At 43.1% G+C, this 19,925-nt stretch overlaps 1 protein-coding gene across 4 annotated transcripts in view; it reads right to left on the bottom strand.

Annotated features, from left to right (window-relative positions):
- Positions 1-395: 395 nt before the first annotated feature.
- The window catches only part of ppp1r9ala (protein phosphatase 1 regulatory subunit 9A-like A), a 40,852-nt gene continuing 21,322 nt past the window's right edge, over positions 396-19,925 (bottom strand). The window contains exons 5-20 of one of the 4 annotated variants that reach the window (XM_088605289.1): positions 19,357-19,461; positions 18,707-18,833; positions 17,533-17,688; positions 15,677-15,730; positions 15,040-15,269; positions 14,091-14,187; positions 12,629-12,839; positions 11,288-11,445; positions 10,798-11,122; positions 10,267-10,333; positions 9,765-9,836; positions 8,514-8,730; positions 6,556-6,600; positions 4,760-4,876; positions 2,534-2,722; positions 396-2,049 (exon numbers count right to left, since the gene is read on the bottom strand). In XM_088605289.1, the coding sequence (XP_088461415.1) occupies positions 1,891-2,049; positions 2,534-2,722; positions 4,760-4,876; positions 6,556-6,600; positions 8,514-8,730; positions 9,765-9,836; positions 10,267-10,333; positions 10,798-11,122; positions 11,288-11,445; positions 12,629-12,839; positions 14,091-14,187; positions 15,040-15,269; positions 15,677-15,730; positions 17,533-17,688; positions 18,707-18,833; positions 19,357-19,461 (2,329 nt within the window). In that variant the 3' untranslated portion in view covers positions 396-1,890. The remainder of the gene's footprint in view (positions 2,050-2,533; positions 2,723-4,759; positions 4,877-6,555; positions 6,601-8,513; positions 8,731-9,764; positions 9,837-10,266; positions 10,334-10,797; positions 11,123-11,287; positions 11,446-12,628; positions 12,840-14,090; positions 14,188-15,039; positions 15,270-15,676; positions 15,731-17,532; positions 17,689-18,706; positions 18,834-19,356; positions 19,462-19,925) is intronic. The other 3 variants (XM_088605290.1, XM_088605291.1, XM_088605292.1) reach the window with 3 other exon arrangements.

The raw sequence follows: 19,925 nt of genomic DNA, 5'->3' as shown, positions 1-19,925 counted from the left end.
GTTTTATTCACAACACAAAGGGAGTAGTACCTTTCCCATTAACACTTACATTTTATATATTCCAGTTGCTGAGGCAAATAACTAGGAGGACAAAAATACATATTCTGTCTCGCCAGCGGCCTGTCTGACACCTTGTTTAGAAGGTTACAAGGATCTGCAGGATGAAAACTGATTTTCTTTCCCAGTGTAAATCAGCTCTTCATTGTGTAACCAGCAGCCACATTTTCCCTGCTGGGAAACCTCAGTTAAATAGAAATGAAACTCCCATTCCATTACTCCATAAAAGACTTTCGGAAGACGAAGTGACAGGAACGAGAATACAATAATGAAAAGAAGCCGGCTCGAGCCCTTCAACTGCAGCTGTAGCTAAAGTTTCCAAAAACCAAACCATACCATGCTTGACAAGAGAGGTTTATTTGTCCTGCTATCACCAATGATGAGAAAATCCAGGGGCAAAAGGCTGTCGGCCTTGAAATTCAAGTGTAAGAGCTGCATTCTTCAATTTAGTTCAATATTTAATCAAATACTACATGGATATATACGTTTAAAAAAATACAAACATCTGCTTGTGTTCACCTTTGCCAAGTATAGGTCATTTATCAGCAGTACTGAAGGAATATGTCTTTATCCAATAAGTGGAATGCAATAAGTAGACATTTCCTAACCTGCAATAGTATTAATACAAGCTCAGGTACTTGTTTTTCTGTTGAGAATATGGGGGTACCAAATGCAGAATAATGCAACTGAGACAGCAGTACCATTTTAACAACAACCCAGTTGTTAACAGAAAAGAATTGGACCACAAATACCTTCTATTACCACAATATCTGTATCTTTGTGTGACGAGCAAGAAAAAGCAGCACTGACTTGTAAACTTTAATTTTATTTTTTTTGCAAAAGTGGTCCCATACGTTTTGGCTATTCTACTCAGTAGAAAAGGTACACTTAAGCGTTGAACCCTATTTCAACAGTAAGAAAATTGATTTTAAAAAAATGTACGCAGTTTAACAGCCAAATATGTATAAAAACGCTCGGAATCTTTTATTTTTACATTTAAAACCTTGCCACCCCTTTTTGGAAGCTTAAAAGACAATATAGTGCTTTCGTCTCCTTTAACTGTACAAGTTCCTGTAAGAAAAGATCTGTACATAGCTGTTATCATTGGAAAAATACAATACAAAAATGCTTTTAAAAAGCCGAAGTCATTCCACAGTAACGTCAAGATACACATGCTCATTATGTTCATACCACTCATGAGAATGAGGTATTATTGCTATGTTATTCATTCTAGTGGTACCAGTAAATGTGACGTACACTTTGGAGGGAAAAAACAAAGGTCTGTTGGCAGTGTACTCAAATTTGCCTGCCGTTTTATTTGGCGTGTGTGTTAACCTCATTCTTGAGGAACTCTTCAAAAGTGACAGAGATAACATTTTTGTGATTGGGCGTGTGTACAAGTACTGTTTTCCATTTGCTATACTTGTACAGTAAGAGTGCCTGTTTAGGAAATCCCTTAAGTTCGAGATGTCGGGTTGCAGTGCTGATGATCACTCTTGCTGGCCTTAACAGGTAGTGGAGAGCTTGCACAGGGTACTTGTTTAAAGGCCTCTGGGTAGATTCTGCTGGACAGTGCTACAGTATGTGGTTATGAGGAGCCATTAAGGAATTGAGCAAGTATAGTATTGGAAGGCATTTTTTAAAAATAGGACAGCTGAAGGAACAAGCACTCTGCGCTGGAAGTAGACATGGATTATGAACAAAACCTGATGAGGACCCACAAAAAAGTGCCAGATGTGCATGAGCAGTGTGACATGTACAGTACCTCATCTGAATAACTAGCTATGAGTGTCCAGGTAAGCTGGGACAGAACAGTCAAGGGGCTTCGAAATCTCAGCAGGTGGAGTCTGCGTTCACGGGCAGCCTCCCACTGCGCCTGGCCTCCTTCTCCCTCTTCTCTCGCTGTTTCTCCAGCTTCTCCTGGGCCTTTTTCATCTCTTTCAGCTTCTTTTTAATTGTGGCTCGGTCATTTTGACTGGAAACGCCCAAGGCCTCAAAAGAGAAACACCAAACAAACAGGTTTGCGGTCTTTCACTGACATTGGGATTGAAGGCGTCCACCACAGCCCCGTCTTTCAGCCTGTTTTTTAATCAGCACTCCTACCCATCCCACACAAAATAGTGCTCCCAGTTCCATCCGAAATGATAATTAGTGATACACAAGGATCTCGCAAATTAATTGCTAGACTGTAGTGTGACCTACAACTGCAGCAGCGGAAATAGTTCAGAGCAAAACTCCCAGGGGCATTTACTTAATATTTCCAGGTGGCACAGTTACAATAACGTCAGTAGATTGAAAGCATATTCTACTCTTTCACATAGGCGTCAGACAGTAAAATCTCTCTATGCATTTTAGTGATGTTTCCCCTTGAACATTTTGCTTCTAGTATTCAGTTATAATTGAGCATGTGCCAATAATTATTAGGCATGAATAGTCCAGAGAGATCCACGTTTCTCAGAAAAAAAAAACCTCTTACCTTCAGTCTGTCACTGTCTAGGAGGATCAGCTGCTGGCCGTCCACAGCTTTGGCAGCGAACTCGTGGGTGTACTGCTCCATGTTCATGCCCATCAGCCAGTGGCAGACCTGTTGGGAGGTCCACTCAGAGATGGCCCTGTTCTGCCACTGGTAATCCTTCCCAACCAATACCGGGTCATCGTCCAGAGTCTGCCAGACAGCACCAGCGACAGCGTTAGACACATGGTCACAGCCCTTTTGGCCATCAAACACCCCCACCTGAAGCAGTCGGAGGTTTCACTTTCAGATCTTTCTTTTTTTTCTCCAAACAATTAATCGCAGTTTGGTACTCAAACTTTATCCCTTTGAATTATTTAAACCCAAATCACAGAGGTACCAAGGTTCTGCTACAATTCCTGAATGGCTTAGCAAACCCAAGAAGAGTGTTTTTTTTTTTGCCCTGAAAGAACCAATCACCTGAACATTGTGGTGGTGTTACTGTATCTCTCAATCCCATCAACAGCTGTCTGTACCTTACATTGTTCATACAGTACATTGCTTGTTATTCTCTGCCATTAAAGGAGAGTATTCTCAGTTTTCATTAAGTGAACAAAACATCCTGTCACATAAAAGACTAGCTAAATATTGACCTATTGTCAAAAACATTTTATGTAAAATTTGGGAGTCTGCCAATAAGAGGTTAAAAAGACATCTTTAAACTAGCCTATTTTTCTCCTATAGCTGTGATAAATGAAGAGGGTATTCTAAAAAAATGTCATTTCATCCTAAAAATAGCAGAAACCACAGCTGAGGCATATTAAAATTTGGAAAATCTACAAAGCATTTCTTCACTGAATACTCCCTACATGCTCAGGTTCAAATTCACAATCATTGTGGGAATAAAAATGTTGCTTCTCAAATCTTTACTCTCAACAGAGCACGGATTGTACTCAACTGATTGGCGAAAGGAATCTTGTTCAAATGTATCAAGAGGGGTTTAACGTGTAAGGCTTTGCATTTAATAGATACTACCCAAGAATAAAAATTCTAAATATTACTCGTGTGAGGCAGTAAAGCAGATAGGAAAAAGGAATACACCAAATGAATATGTATGGTGACGTACATATTCGCCACAGTGGATTATTCCTGCAGACTGAAATCGTTACATCTGTTGCAAACACGACCAATAAACAAGTTCTCCGTCTCAGGATTACCATACAGAGCTTAAAATAAATCACCTGCTACACATATGTTGCACGTATTTTTAGATATACTGTATATTTCTCTAATCTTCTTAATCTGTCAGTTTAAAGAGCAATATGCTATGTTATTTTCACATCTGTGCCAAGAAAACTGAAGTTGCAGAAGGACGGAAAAGAGCTGCATTGCGCAGCGAGCTCCTTGGAAGGCACGACTGTACACAGCTGCAGGTATTCGCAGAGCCGGCAAGAAATCCCTGCTGTAGCCCACACCATGCGCGGAAAATGACATCGCTGTCCACACTGAGCAAAAAGCCGGTCAGCTTGCGAGAGGAAAGACATGACAGCATTTCTTCCTACTGAACGGTCACCTCCTCTTGCCTTGCTAGAACACCGTGCCTTAGCGCTGGGCCTTTCCTGAAGGTGAAGGCCTGTTCCCAAGGGTAAGCGCTATGCGTTGGCAAGCCACTATGCGGAGACAGCACTGTTTCCCCATGGTTACCGCATGCACGTACAAACAAGCAGGAATTCCACAGGATTGAGAAACGGCAGGAATGAGGCTATAGGAGCAGCTATACTTCTTTACTGGGGGGGGGGGTGAGGTTTGGGTAAAATAGCCAAGGCACAATGAAAGCCAAGATCAAGACTCATCGCCTCAACAGAAGAGGGGAAGCAGACACAGTCACTAAACAACAGGACAGCAAAGGATTCTCTCAAAAGTGGGTGGCAGGGTGCAAAATCAGCCAATCGCACCTCTGTGGTCAAGGGCAAGGCTCATGCTTTGCAGATCTCCCAGGGGAAACACGTAGAAGCATGCCAAATCTCACTCTTGCGACCAACCGCAGGAACCTCTTTCATAAGTCTTGCGCCACTTCGTCTCTCTGTAGTTCCCACCCGTGCCTTTTACCAATTCAACAGTGGCCTCCAGCATGCTGGGGCCGTTTTCCGGTCTCTCGTGACCCTCTGCCCTGCCGCAGGTGTTTCTGGGGGTCACAGCACGACGCGACACGCACGACCGACGGGCAGCACGCACTCCGTTGCCACTCACCTCATTCGAAGAGAAGGTTAAAGTACGTGAGCGCCCTGACAGATTTGGCTCAGCTACTAGCCCTGTCAACTCAGAACTGGGACTGCCAGGGTTTGAATCATCTATGACAGACAAACTCTGGAACAAGTGGAGACAAGGAATGCATTAACCGGACACAGACACTTGGCACAGGCTGTTTCTCTTCACTCTGGGGTGGGGGTGGTGAAGGTGGCAGACAAAATTGACTAGGCAACAGTCAAAGTTGTGTTAATGTCAATGCATCTTTCACCTGCATGTAAAGGGATGAACAAATGGCGACAATTCACACGGAAAACACACATCAGGGTAACAAAATGTCTGATCACTAGGCAGCCAAGCGAGCCTACAATACAGTTTCCACATTTAACATTGCGAATAGATCATCTAATTGCCTGTATGTTTTTATTATAACCCTGAATGTGTTTTTAAAGCTCATCTCTTGTGTACCTCCTTCGGTAGCCCAATCCTCACCCCTTAACTTTTCTGCTCACTGCAAACAACGTCTACTTACACTGACATTCCTCTCCTATTTACACTTCGATTAAATCACAGCTTTGACCCCCCCCAAAAGACGGCTGATAGGTGGTGGCTATATTTTCCTTCGGGTAAGCAAAAGAATTAAACCGAAAGCCCCTATCGAGCAGCAGGTTGGGAATTTGTGACCAGTGGAAGTTTTCTCTGAGCCAGGTGTTAAGACTTCTATTACCAAACTGGAACACCATCTAGACATGACAAGAGTTGCAAGACCTCGTTGTGGAGTAAAGATTAAACTGGGGAGCCCAGATATGTGCCTTTCTGACATTTAAAACCAAAAAGAAACCCGTTTTTACGGGCCTCATCATGTTCACTTTCATCAATTACACACACTAGTGGAAAAACAACAATCACAACTAGATTTCCACATCGGCCAGGGGAAAATTACACTTTTCTCCACAAGTCAAAAGCCATTCTCTCTACAGAAGCTATTGAAGGTGAATAAACCCAGCTTCCGCAGATAGCCTGTGAGGTGCAGTAAGTCAAGTTGCAAACAGTGTGTGTCGAATCCACACATTTGTACAAAACCATCTGGCTGGGGCTGGCTAGCTTTTCTAATGGTAATGTGGAGTTTATTATTTATTTCTAAAGAAAACAAGAATGAATGGCATACCACAGCTCAGATATTTTGACATGATAACTAAGCCGATGATGACGTCATTGTGCATCAATTAATGCTTGGTATACCGAATGGATACCATTTCTGGGCTTAAAATCTCTGATACCTTACATCAGAGATTGTTACATCACTGTTACAGGCCTTAACAGTGGCTTCTTTTACAGAGATGACGCATTGCACAAGAGTTAGCGCCATAAATTTAAATAAGTAAATCAACAGATCTGGAAAAGGACCAAAATGTAATTCTTCGTAATAGGAATTCATTCAGTAAACTACATTTGCAGTTCATGGCCAGGGAAATTGTTAGAGCCAGGTGATTTGTAAATAATTACATGTGAAAAATATTAACATTTAGAAGTAGCATAAACTTGATAAATATTGCACAGGAAAGTGGATACGAATACATTAAAACCCAAGAGCTACTGTAGGAATATGACACAAGATCAAGTTTATGCCTCATTTTTATAAAGTAGACTAACACAAATAATATTTGGTGGTCTTTCTACAATGTTAGTTGTTAGATAATTAGACATTACTAGACTAATGTGTTTAGTTAGTTGTCTAGTAGCTACGGTGCCTTTACGTCTTTAAAGTGTAGAGAGGAGAAAGGAAATTCATACTGTACCAAATCTAATGAACGACTGAATAAGGAAGACCAGGAAAGGTTTGTCTGTTCAAAAAGAGGATTATTAATGTAAAAATTAGTTCAAGAAGAGCTTTTCTCTTTAAAAGCAATTATATTACTGTTTATACTAAAAGTACAGTGTCTGGCACCAGATTATTAAGTAGTTGTAAGAACACTGAGGCACAAAATAGCCTTCATCTAGGCCTCAACACCCATGCATGCCTAGTGGATTAGTGTGATAGTACGACCAGATGTATTTCATATGGACAATACTCAATTTCCTGAGCTGTTGAAAACTAAGTCAATGCGCCTTTTCCCTCTGAATAATGACAGGCCTCATACTGCTTCAGAGACAAACTGGGGTTCCCAGCTCATCAGTGTCACGGAACAAACGCTTTGGCATATTTATCTCCTGACATTAACTCCAATGTACTAAATTTAACACGCAGTCTCTTCTTTTTCCAATTTCTTTGGAGAGGCCCAACAAAACGCAAACCACACTACCAAACCTCATCTGTCGTCATGTCAACACTTTGCCTGAAACCACCTACACGAGTAAGAAGGCTGCTTACAACCTTCTGCCACTCACAACAACTTGTGTAATCTGTTCCTGCAAAGGCAGTCACTGCAATTCATTAAAACACTCCCTGTGGAGTAGCTGGTTTCTGATCCTCTACGGATACAATTATCCAAAAGAAAAAGAAAAGATGGCTGTGTAATTAACATCGTTCAAAACAAAATCTAATTTCAGAAACAAAAGGAAGAGGACACCCTTGACATGAAAAATGTAGGTCTAGGTGCAGTACTATTTTTATGTAACAGCAGAGAGAAACAAGTGTGTGAATGCTTTCAACACTCTTGATAATTTGAGCACTTTGTGTACTGGATTTATCTGCAACTGTCCTTTGAACAAACTACATCTTCTTTATAGTGAGAATACATGCTTAACATTTCTGAAAAGCTAGGAGTGCACCAGAAGACAAAGGTCTGGCAAGATTGCTTTATAGTGGCATAACTGTTCCCTTCCAACCCCTCCTGCATTTCACCTTTCCCCCTTTCAGTTGAGCTCAGTGCCCCCCGAGGCCAGGTGGGGACAAAGTGTCATAAAAATCATACATCTCCTCACCTGTAACATGTACCGTTAACATCTACCTGAAGGCCACGGCCTTTTGTGTCTGTGTTTTTCCCCCTTTCTCCGTTTGTCAGACAAACAAAACCAACCATCCCTCCCCTGTTATCAAATCTCCTCCTGGGACCTAGATACAGGGCCTCTCTGACAAAGATGGCTCTCAGGTACCTGACGTTAACAAGCCGAATAAAAAAAATTAACTTGCCGACATCTTATATGGATACAATCTCTTCCCTATAAGAAAATTGTGGAAACCCTTCCCTATCCAGTTATGAAGAAGAAATCAAAATTGAAATGAACGATAGAGTAGGACTGCAAACAGGCTCTGAAATGGTGACCCTGAAGGCCTCTTGTCTAACTATGACAGAACATTCCCACACTAAATGAGCATCCATTTTTTGTAGTTTTATATAAAAGTTGTATTTTCTTAAGTTTGCCTTTTTTAAAGCTTTTTTTTTCTGATCATTTTTTCCTTCCTGTTGATGGCAAGCTTGTGTCCCATTTTGGAGGACGCACATCTGCACACCTAAACCTTGCTGTCACCCCAGCAATGGGTACTGAAGAAACCAAGATGGTGGTTTTTTCCCCCCACATTTCAATTACTGAACCCTCACATGAAGTGATAAACACACTCCAATTCCATTCCTGCCTTAGTAAGGGAGACAAAAAATTATCATGAAAATAATGTGTTTGAAGAGAAAAGCAAAAAAGTACGGGGGGCTTATGTGAAATGAAATTCTTGAATGTCAACTAATCAGAGTTGTGTTGCTGTCCTCTCCTAAAACTCTGCTCCGCTCCTATAATCTCTGGGAGTTGCACCAGCCTTTACCTTATTCCTGCTCTTGTCCTGGCTGTGCTCGGAGGAGCTCTCAGGAGCAGTGTAGTGGAGACTGCTGCTGGACGATGAGGGCTCTCTGTCCCTGTCTCTGTCCCTGTCCTTGTCTCTGTCCCCAAACCAAGAGAAAGGCATGCAGGTGGGGATGGATGACATGGACTCTGAAGGAGACAGGTTTCCAGCAGAGTCTCCCAGTAAATCTCCAGACCCCCTGGGATAAAACAGAAAAACCGAGATACAGTTCTAGAAATGCCTAGCAGCCAGGTGCCTCAAACAGCAAGACTGGTGGCACGAGAATGACGTCTGCAGGCTGGAATTATCCTTCACGGCAAAGACAGCTACCGGCCACTGTTCTGCAACTTTGGAAAAAAAATAAATAACTGGCCTTATTTAAGCTCGAAGGTTTTTAACCTTTTCAGACAGCATGACCACTTTTCAAGTAAACCCTCTCAAGAGGAGACCCCTCGCGGGCTAGAAATATTACAGATCCTTACTATAAGATAAAAAAGTGAAGTCCACACCAGAGATGCAGCTGCTCAATGGGCTCGAGCCCATCGTGGTTTCTGTAGGCTGAAGCGGACTACAGAGCACATGGCTCCCCCTGGATGGGACACAGGTCCATCACAGGAATTACCCCCAGCAACACTGGTCAGCACTTGTACCCCCTGGGGGGACTGGAGCAGCTGGGGTAAAGTACCTCACTCCAGGTATAACAGCTATGTCCGAGGCTCGAACCCACGACCTGTCAGTCATGAGTCCAAAGGCTCACCCACTACGCTATACCACCCCCAGTCTTACTGTTTATTGCAAAATATGAGCAACTGGGTTGCATATCAGCAGACGCACTGTTTAAGGGTGTCAGTTTCAAACCACTGTGTGCTATAAAGGCCAGCAGACTAATTCCAGCCCTACACTGACATGACTCTGCCAGCTCTGCTCAGGGAATTTTGGTCACAGTCGGCTAGTAACATGACCCATGACCAATCAGCCACTCCCCCAGAAATATCCTGATGCTCCCACCACTCTCAGAATGATAAAATCCAACAACAACAAAAAAAAAAGGGTAACGGCTAACGTAGAGGCTCGTTACAAAAAAAATATTTGTCTTGCCTCTGAGGCTGCTTGGAATTCGTTTTCTCAAAGCAGCTCTTACGAACCCAAGTCACAGTCGGGATTTTGCTAGGCTGCTCCCACAGAAAGGACTAGTCAGGCGACCGCGAGGGTACTGACAGTTAGAGTCCTTACCTGCTGTCCAGGGAGCCTCTCAACGCCTCCTTGTCGTGTTTCTTCCCTTTGCCACCAGACTTCCGAAGGCCGCTGTTGGTACATAAAGAGTGCCGAGTAAGCCACGGCTGGATTAGACCCTGCTGCAGGACAGCGGACGGCAGAGTCAGGCTTCGCAATGAACGAAACCAAGATCAATCCACATGAAAGTCAGACATGAGAGTGGATGATGAGCATGATAAGAGCCATCACCCGCCAAAAAGGACTGATCAGTGGAATAACGGGGATGATCCACAAAAAACTGGTCCGGGAAGCTAATCAGCCTATACCCTGCCTTCTTTCTAGATCCTCAGACAAATGAGCTACTAACCTATCAAATAGGCTAACGATCCACAAAGCTGGTGTGATTCCAATAGTTTTAAACTGGATGCAATGGATGATACCTGTCTGATAATGTCGGTTTCTTACATTACAGTTTGTGGCCTTAAACAGAAACATGTACAAGCCTCCAGAAATCACCTACCCAAAGTCGGGAAATCTTCTTTTCTGCTTCCCTGATGAGGAATTGTCGTTTGCTTCCGCCTTGTCATCTGCGAGAAGAATCGGTTATGTGGAGGAGGCTATTCAATTTCTGTTTTTCCTGCTTATCATTCAGGTGTCGCGAAGACTGACCGCATCACACAGCAAAAGGCCAGAGTCACGAGCGCAGTGTTTCTTCACACTTCAAGAATTCCTCTCTGACAAACTCAGAAGTTAAAAAGTGGCCTTCTTTTAAAAAACGAGGGCGAAATGAGGCCAATAGGTAAAAAACTCTTCGTAAAATATTTCAAAGGGGGGGGGTCTACCCTCAGGAAGGCCCATTCTGTGATTTTAAGAGTAAATAAAATTACAGCAAATTATAACAAAAAAAACAGTACAGCGAACGGCCTGTTTTTGGAAAGGGGGCAGGGACAGAGGCCCCAAGCCAGCGCCACTCTCCTGACTGAATGTCTATAAACCGTTTGGAGGACAGGCCTCAGTGTTCCCGCCTCTCCACCTTCAGTCTCGCGCTTACCTTTGGGCTCCTTGCCCTTGCTCTTCCTGACGGCCCGGAGGAAGCCCGTGGGGGAGTGGGCGGTGTTGGCGTCTTTCGACGGGGACAATCCTGGACTGCTACCACTCTCGCTGCTGATTCTGTGGACGGGAGAGGACGGGGGAGGGGGGGCGCTGGACAGCTCCACCTGGCTCTTTGTGCTTCTTGCTGTCTCCGCCTTTTCGCCCTTGGGTCCCTCTCCCGAACAGGAGACGGCCAGGGGCAGCGATAAGCTCGGCTCAACGGCCTTCTCTTCATTTCCAGCCCCACGAGACTCCGGCGGCTGTACCTCGCTGTCGTCACTCTGCTGTGCAGCAACAGAATGACATTCCTGCTGAAACTGGGCCACTGCTAATGGCTTCCACAGCCGACTCAAACCATCTCCAACTGACGCGGTAACAGGCAGGCCAAGGCAAAGACAAGTGGGTCAGAAAAGGCCTCTCGCCTCTGAAAGAAGAAGTAAAAGACAGACCTGCTCCAGACAGGGGGCAGCTCCCAGGGTTTCTCGCAGCTTGTTTCGCGACGGCGGCTGCCGTTTGGCCTTGAGGGCCAGCTGACCCTTCGCCCGGTGGGCGCTGGTGTCCAGCCTCTCCGTCTCGGGAACCACCTCATCCAGGGCTTTGTGGACTGCTGGGACAAACGACATCGCCGGACTGCTATCACATTTCCATCGGTTTGCTTCACGATGAACTGAAACCCCCACATTTTACTGCAGTAATGCGCCAGGAAAAAAGAGGCCAAAGTCATGCCTGTAAAAAGCTGGGAAACATTAGCTGATTATACCGTATAACCAATGTATTCAATATTCTTAGGCAAGCCATGATGAGAATATTTGTGGTAGCGGTTAAAATATAAATGTGTATATTTTATTTCTCATCACACATGTATGTATGTCTATTATTGGTTCATGGGTTCACGTTGTGTTAAATGTATTATGTTATGTCTTTTACCTGCCTGCAAAGCAAATTTCCTATCTGGGATAATAAAGTAACTTTTGGATTTCCTCATAACATTTGGATAAACTCTTTCCTTGGATCCCGATCACTCACGGTAGAATTTTACAAGTTTCTGCAACAAGGCCGTCATTAACTATATTCTTTTTTGAAAGAAAAATAAATTTAATCTGTATTGAAGGCAAGTCAACGAAAAAAAAATCATAGGAGGCGATACAAAATGTGTGTTAAGTTTCATTGCCAGACAGCAGTGTTTCAAGATTTCCTGTATCCCACTAGATTCTCTACATCTGTGAGATTCGCATCAAAAGAATTATCTTCTGCCAGATGTCTTTCACATAAATACAGCTAATGGTGTGCGTCCCATCCAGATACGCACAGTGAGGCGAGATGGACTGAAGCATGCCTGTAATTACACGAATGAGGCTGGAGCCGAAGGAGAAGGGTTTGAAATAGGAAATACATTCAGTGTTACTGCAGACTTCCATTTCAATAACTGTTGTGCTTAATATCGACAAATCCCATAAGAACTCAGCTACAATATTGTAAATATTGTGTTCTGTAGGCCGGTATTGCCATACACCATAGCCAGACAAAAGACTAAGAAAATAAAACATTAACCTGGAACAACACTAACTACTAAACTCACTGACACTACATAATCTGTCAAATCTGTCAGAGACGTGAAGATTTTACTGGTTAATGGCGAGGCGGTGGCACTTGTCCTCTAGCTAACTGCCCGGCTGCCCCCTTTCCCAGTAACTGTGCTGGCAGAAAATAGCGCCCTCATTGCCCCAGTGTCCTGGGAAAACACGACATGCTCTAAGGTGCCCGGAGAAGGACCCTGGGTTGGTGCGTACGCTGAAGTAACGTGTCCAGTGACTCAGGTGTTCTCGGGGCGTCCCCCGACTCTCTGGTAGAGAGCCCTTCCTCCCTCGGGCCTGCGTCATGGTGCTTGTCCTCGGCGCTCCCTGTGGACCCTCCGCGCGGCTTCTCCTCCCCAGGGACAGAGGAACTGGATGGGGCTGCTGAGTGCTCACCAGGGTGCGCTCTGGCCTCCAGTGCCTCTATCTGAAGAGATTGAGGAACGCCATCACTCTCGGAGTTCAACTGGATTATTTCGGACAGCAGCGCAGGGAGTCCCCGTTTAGCGTCAGGATTAGAAAATTGTGACGCTACTGAAAACGGCACTTATCAGGGAATCTTCTCCCGTTACAACTAATGAGATGAGGTGAGGATAGGGAAAAGGGAATCATCTTCCCATAGGGTATAAAGGAATACAGTTAGGTTTTGTTCCTGAATTTAAGCAAGTATGGAATTAAACAAACATGAAATTGTTTTAATTTTAATAACAATTGAAATTGTGCTTGAATAGCATAGAGATACCATAAAAAACATGTAATAAATGTAATTTAAAACAATGATCAATGATGTTTGCAAATTAAACGTATAAGGAAGGAAATTGTTGCTAAAACAATTATACTGATATTAACTTTATGTTCATCTTTCTATTTCTCTTTATCACATCTAATTTTATATCAGTACCCGTACTAAGACGCTTTTTTTTTGCTTTCAAGACCAGGTCTCTTACTTGTGCGTCTCCTTCCACTTCTGATTTCAAGGATTGCTACGATATTTGGAGACTGCAAAACTCAAGCTCAGAGCGAGAAAGCCGACGTCTGGACCCAGAAAAGGCCCTTTGAATGCTTGGCGGCATTGTGCCGGTTTTGTTCTGCACAAAAATTCAAATTAACCCACCATCGTTCTGGGGGAGAACTACGGTATGTACTGTAAACGGCATTAGTCGGCGGACTTTTAACGTCCTGCTCCTCAATTTATCGACTAGCACTGCCAGTGTGCCCAAGGTTCCTGGGTCTGCCCCGCAGAACAGACAAACTGCAAGGGGTTCCCAACTCTTATGTAGGTTATATATTTTTCTTATTGCTTGTTTTACATTCCGAGTGCTTGTCCTGTTCTTGTAATTATTTCTTATGTAATTATTTCTTGTCCTGTAACAGAGGTTGTTTTGCTTGACTTTTTGCCTGTAGCTCTTTGAGGGGCTGTCCTGCTTTATTGCTCATTTCTGGGTGTTGGTCTTGTCCTTTGATATGTACTGTAAGTTGCTGGAGCTCCTGAAGCAACTCGGTTTTATTCTGCCTTAACATAACGTCTAGTGGAGGTTAAATGAACAGATCCCAACAATCCCTTCCACAATGTGGTTTGTTATTATTTTGCAATGCTGGATATGTGCAATATTTTCACGTGCTACTTCAACATTGAACAAGGAGACTAACAAGCATATTAGCACTGATGTCAGTTTACCCTCTCCTGCAGTCTCTGCAGCTGTGTCTGGTACTCCTGCTCTTTGTCTTCCAGAGCTCTCTTCAGCTCCTCTTCCTTTTTAACAAAGTCTATCTCCCTGGGGTCCGAGACAGACAAGACACAAAGGGAATTGAGCAAATAAGCTCAAACAACAGAAACAGTTCACCACTTTCAACGAGCACACCAAAATTTTCTAAAAAAGACCACCTAAAATGCGGCAAAAAGAGAAACATACAGTATAGCAAAGATAAACAGTTCTGTCAGTGGTTTTCAGCCTATTCAAATAAGCACAGAGCATGAGGTCAACTGAAATGACTGCTCAAGAACAAAGACCTGCTCCACTGCAGCTGCAGTTTTAATATTCTAGCACAGGTTGTAAGAAGATCACTTTATCGGCCAAATACAATTTCTTGTACTAGGAATTTGTCTTTTCTTATACCCCAACGTGCTCTCCATGAGACACCCAGACAGGGAGAGAAGCTTGGGGTCAGAGCGCAGGGTCAGCCATTTATACGGCGCCCCTGGAGCAGTTGGGGTTAAGGGCCTTGCTCAGGGGCCCAACGGAGGAGGATTCCTCTGCCGGCTGCGGGATACGAACCGGCAACCTTCCAGCCACAGGCGCAGATCCTTAGCCACAGAGCCACCACACCGTTAACACGTCTTTGCAGCATAACAAGAAACGGCATATCCTGATCTTCGATCTGCTTTTTCTAAACATCTATTTCAACAGTCCAATACAGGCTTCAGACATCATTTTTAAAAATGAGGCTGTTTATAGATAAAAAAAATAAGTGAATATGTTCACAGTTGCTATTGAAAACCCCCAAGCTCGCACAAGTTTGGGAGATGTTAAATATTGGAATTTAGGGATCATCGGAGAGGAAGATTAATTTAAGCTTTAGCCACATTTAAACTTTAAGCACGTCTAGACACAACACTAGTCACTCACTTCTGCTGATAGTCCTTGAGCAGTTTCTTGGCCTTGTTGTATTTCTTTTCCAGAGCATCGTACTGGCTCTGGGTTTCCTTCAGGTGCTCATTGACAGTTTTGCAGAGGGTCTGTGCTTCCAGCCAATACGTCTCGATCTTCTTGATTTTCTCCTTATTTTCTTCAATGCTTTGCTGCAGCTGAGCTTGCCTTGCTTCCCACACGGCTCTGTCCTCCTCGGCTGTTCTTAGCTTGAATAGTACATGTGCAAAAATGTAAAAAAAAATAACACAGAACTCAAGATGCTCTGCTTCAAGAGCAACCAGGCAGTTGTTCTTCAATGTACAGGTTACAATGCATCATATTATGACAAATCTAATAAAACAATGTTATTTAGAGTGTCATTTTTCTCTACAGTGACGTGCATGTGTTCTTATTTATACAGCTGAGCATTGTGAGCTAAGAGCCTTGCTCAACTGTACAACAGTAGTGTCTCATCTGGGACCTGAACCCACAACCTTCCAGTTAAGAAATCCAGAGCCCTAACAATTACTCCACACCGCTACCTATAGCCACAAGCAAAACACACACAGCTCTTTGACAAAGGCTGAATATAAACATCTGACAATTTCAGTGACGATCTGAAAGTCTGACGTACCTTCTCCTTTGTCTGCTTGAGTTCAGCTGATGTAACTCCATGCTTTAACTGCAACTGCTCACACAGGCGTACAGCAGATAAGGGAATGAGAACAAAAATAAACAGTGCTTTTTAAAAAAGAGTATTTCAAAGTAATGTGCCGCTGATCAGGTAAGTTATGAGATACACGTCCAGGAAATGAGAAAGCATCTCAATGGGAGCCTTTCATTTGTGATGTTTATGCCAGTTATTTGCATAGTCTCTGAAAGGAAAATGAACAAACCTGAATATCTGCTCTTAATCCAAGAACCTTTCAACAATAAAGCACTACAAACAATGCCCATCAAGGGCACATTACATTGCATTACCAATTATGTGAGGCTGAATCCCAGTAAGTCTGATTAAGACAAGTAGCACATGTAGTGGACTCAAAGATTATTGGCACTCTTAATAAAGCAGAACAAAAAAGGTGTATAAAATAAACAGCACAGATAATGATCTATACTACAGGCTTGTATTCCAATAAAATTATTTAAAATTGCAATGTTTTATAAAGAGCAAAACTATTTGTTTCTCAAAAACATAGGTGTTAAAATTATTGGATACTGTAATTTTTTTAAAGAAATCAAATAAAATTCCCGTTTCACTAGAGCATAAAAACAGAGGTAACACAGACGGGAAAACGTTTGTCATCCATCTCCATGGGGAAAGGCATGGAATTGACAGATCAAAACGGGCAAATGGTTGTTGATCTTCACAAATCACAAATCTCCACATGATGGATACAGAAAGTGCATCTTGTGCCCAGGCTCAGTGAGGAACATGGGCAGGGAGGCAAAAAAGAATCCGAAGGTCACAATTGGAGAACTGCAGTGTCGCACTGAATCTTGGGGTCTTCAAGTCTCCAAATCAACAATTAAAAGGTACATCTACTGTATGCCAACAAGGCTGTATGGAAGGGTTGCCAGAAGAAATCCCTTACTAACAACAAGAGCATCGCAATGGAAGTGCCTGGAGTTTGACAGACGCCACTGGGACATTGATTGGATCCAGGCACTATGGTCAGATGAGGCCAAAATGGAACTCTTTGGCCACTCACACCATCAGGAAGCTTGGGGTTAGAAGAGGGATGTGTACAAAGAAAAGAACCTCACACCCACTGTGAAATATGGGGGATCGTTGATGTTGTGGGACTATTTTGCTGCCCGTGGCCCTTGTTAAGATCAGTGGGCATCATGAACTCTACTACGTATCAGGGTATTCTGGCCAAAAACCTGTTTGTCTCTGCCAGAAAGATGTGACCAAGGCGCAGGTGAGCCTTCCAGCATGACGATGACCCTAAGCACACCTCAAAATCAACAGGGAAATGGATTGAAACATTGACATTTTGCAATGGCCAACTCAGTCTCTGGACTTTAACCCCATTGAAAACCTGTGGTCTGAACTGAAGAAGGCAGTCAATAAAGGTCATCAAGGATTAGGAACATTTCTGCATAGATGATGGTCCAAGATCCCTCCCAATGTGTTCTCCAACCTTATTAAAACATTACAAGAAAAGGCTTTGTGCTGTTATCCATGCCAGAGGTTACAACAAGTACTAGAAACAGAGGAGCCAATACTTTTGACACCTATGTTTTTGAGAAAAAAAAATACTATTAGCCATTTGAAAACATTTGTTTTGAAATAACTGTTTCAGAATAAAAGCCTGTAGTTTTTCCATTTTGGGAGTCATTCACTATATAGCTCATTCTCTGTGCTGTTTATTTTATACAATCTTTTTTTGTTCATCTTTACCAAGGGTGCCCATAATTCTTGAGCCCCCTGTACACTGAAATCCCTCACTGGGGAAAGAGTCAGCCAGGTGATATTTAAAATACCTCTTTGTATTTCAAACTCAGCTGCGTGGAGTCCATGTTAGAAGGCAAAAACATCTCTTCGCTCTCAGGAAGTTCAAAGACTTCGACTGACTTCCCTGCAAAGCTCGATCCCAGTACCTCCTCCTCCTCTCCCTCCTCCTCGTCGTAATGCTCTTCCTAAACAGTCATTTCAAGTGACAGCAAATGAGCACAAGCCAGGCCACAAAAACAATGACACAGAGCACATTCCGTTGCTGGATAACATGTAGCATTTGTCATGTTTAAACACGCCATTAACATCATCCCAAGAGTTCATTGATGAGCGTACAAAAGCCAATCTTACATTAAATGCACACAGAAACAGCACAGGTCAATGCAAATGTTTATTCAAACAAGCCTGACCCGATGAGAAATGAGTACAGATTTATCAGGGATGCCAAACAAGCATGCCTTGTGCACTGAACTTAGCAGTGCCTCTTTAAAGATGCACACTTTCTTTTTTCAGGATCACTTTTTTTTCCATTAGATAGAGGTTTGAGTTTCCAAATCGACAAACCCACATGACCCAGTTTAAAGTTGCAAATCTTGCATTGGATTTTTTATTTTATTTTGAGAAAGCTTCAAGTTTCCAAAATGACAAAGTAATGTGACCCAGTTAAAAAATAACTGCAATATTAAAGAAATTAAGGTCAGATTCACCTGAGCTTAGCAGTTTTTTGCATGTCCCCTGTACAGAATGTACAGTCAGACTCTGCATCCCACGCCGTGTATAGTGTACAAACCCCTCAAGGTAGTTCTTTTTACAAGACTCAAAATGAAGGATACTATAGATGGTGCAGCTTTTTTTGTATAACAAAGACACTAATGTACAGTCATTTGTGAATAGCGATGAAAATACATGCACAGCACCATTCTTCCAAATGCATATTTAAAATAGAAGCAGTGGTTTGCCTGAAGCTTGCTGATACAAACATTCACACACTCAGTCATCAAGTAAAGGGTCGGACATCAGCTTCTGCTGTACTGTAGTGACCAAGACGTCATCCGCATAACGGTTTGTTTTTCCGGATTCTTTGATTTTTATTCCAAGCAGCTAAATTACAGCAACGTCCCAGGAAGTCTAGACTAAATGGAAGTGACTTCACGGCTGCAGGCCAGACAAATGCTGGTTGAGTCCGGCCTGCTGGTGACTCACCTCCTCTGTGGACAGGTCATACTGGTCTTCCAGTCGCTGCTGCTGTTTCTTTTCTTGCTCGAGAGTCTCGCTGATGAGCCGCGCCACTTCGCTCTGGGTTCCGGGCTTCTCTCGCCCAATCAGGAAACTGCACGAAACGACAGCGCCGCTCATCACAGGAAGTAGTAAAGGCAACCCGAGGAAAAAAATTGGTTTTTCCAGTCTCTGCTGTTCCCCACATGTACTGTTCCCAGCACGCTCAGTCTTTCAATATTTACCTCAGCACTAAACAAAGTTTGCTTCATGCCTGACAGGAAGTGAGGTCAGAAAACCAAATAGCGCTGGCTGGCCAGCCTCTCCTGACTGTGAGCTGTCTCATTTGCCTGAGGTAAATCATTAACACATCTCCCAGGATTTGGCATGACCTTTTCTCTCTTTTAATCTTGATGTGCCAGGTGACCCTTCCCTCATTTGCAAACTCGCTTCTGTGTTTACAAAGACAAAAGCCTCAAGCCTTGCTACCACTGATCCTAAATTTATTTCTGTCCGAATCCGAAGAGTTGTGAATGGTGTGAATTATCGCCCTGCCCTCTCTAATCTGTCAGTATTTCTGTTACGCCCCTTTTCCTGAAAAACAAGCAGAGGAGCCAATGTTCAAAAAGTGGACTTACTTGACAGTGCCTTTAGTGTTTTTCAGTACTGTAGCAGCGAAAAGCTGTGTGACGCCAACCAGACTAATTCCATCCACCTCCACTATCTGATCATTGACCTGGATCCTAGATGAATGCAAACATTGAAAGAACAAACAGGGTTGTCATGCAAATACAAATCATCCCCACTCAAGAGTGGAAAGAGGACCTGAATAGGATGAGCAGAGGAGAGAGGAACCAGTAAACACTAAACATGAGTGGGGGGAAAAAAAAACACCTGAAATATATCTCAGCCCTTCCTGGTAAGGGCACTGACGACTTAATACACCAAACCAGAACATTTTCAGTGGAAAAAAAACTAAGCCAGAGCCTTTAGAGAAATGGGCATTTCTGATCCTATCAGTGCTGAGTTAATTATAATCCGAGGAAAAAAGGAAGACAGCCAGCGGTGCTTATTTAAAGGAATTATTAAAGGAATGCTCATGGCGGTGGAGGAAGATTCAAAGAATCGGACACAAGAACAGTCTGTAAATTTGCAGGCAACATTATCTTTTAAAGAAGATAAGGCACACTGTCCACCAGAACACAGT

The sequence above is a fragment of the Lepisosteus platostomus genome, chromosome 14, assembly GCF_059453375.1.
Source record: "Lepisosteus platostomus isolate fLepPlt1 chromosome 14, fLepPlt1.hap1, whole genome shotgun sequence".
NCBI lineage: Eukaryota > Metazoa > Chordata > Actinopteri > Semionotiformes > Lepisosteidae > Lepisosteus > Lepisosteus platostomus.
This window is presented reverse-complemented; position numbering and strand designations above follow the sequence as displayed.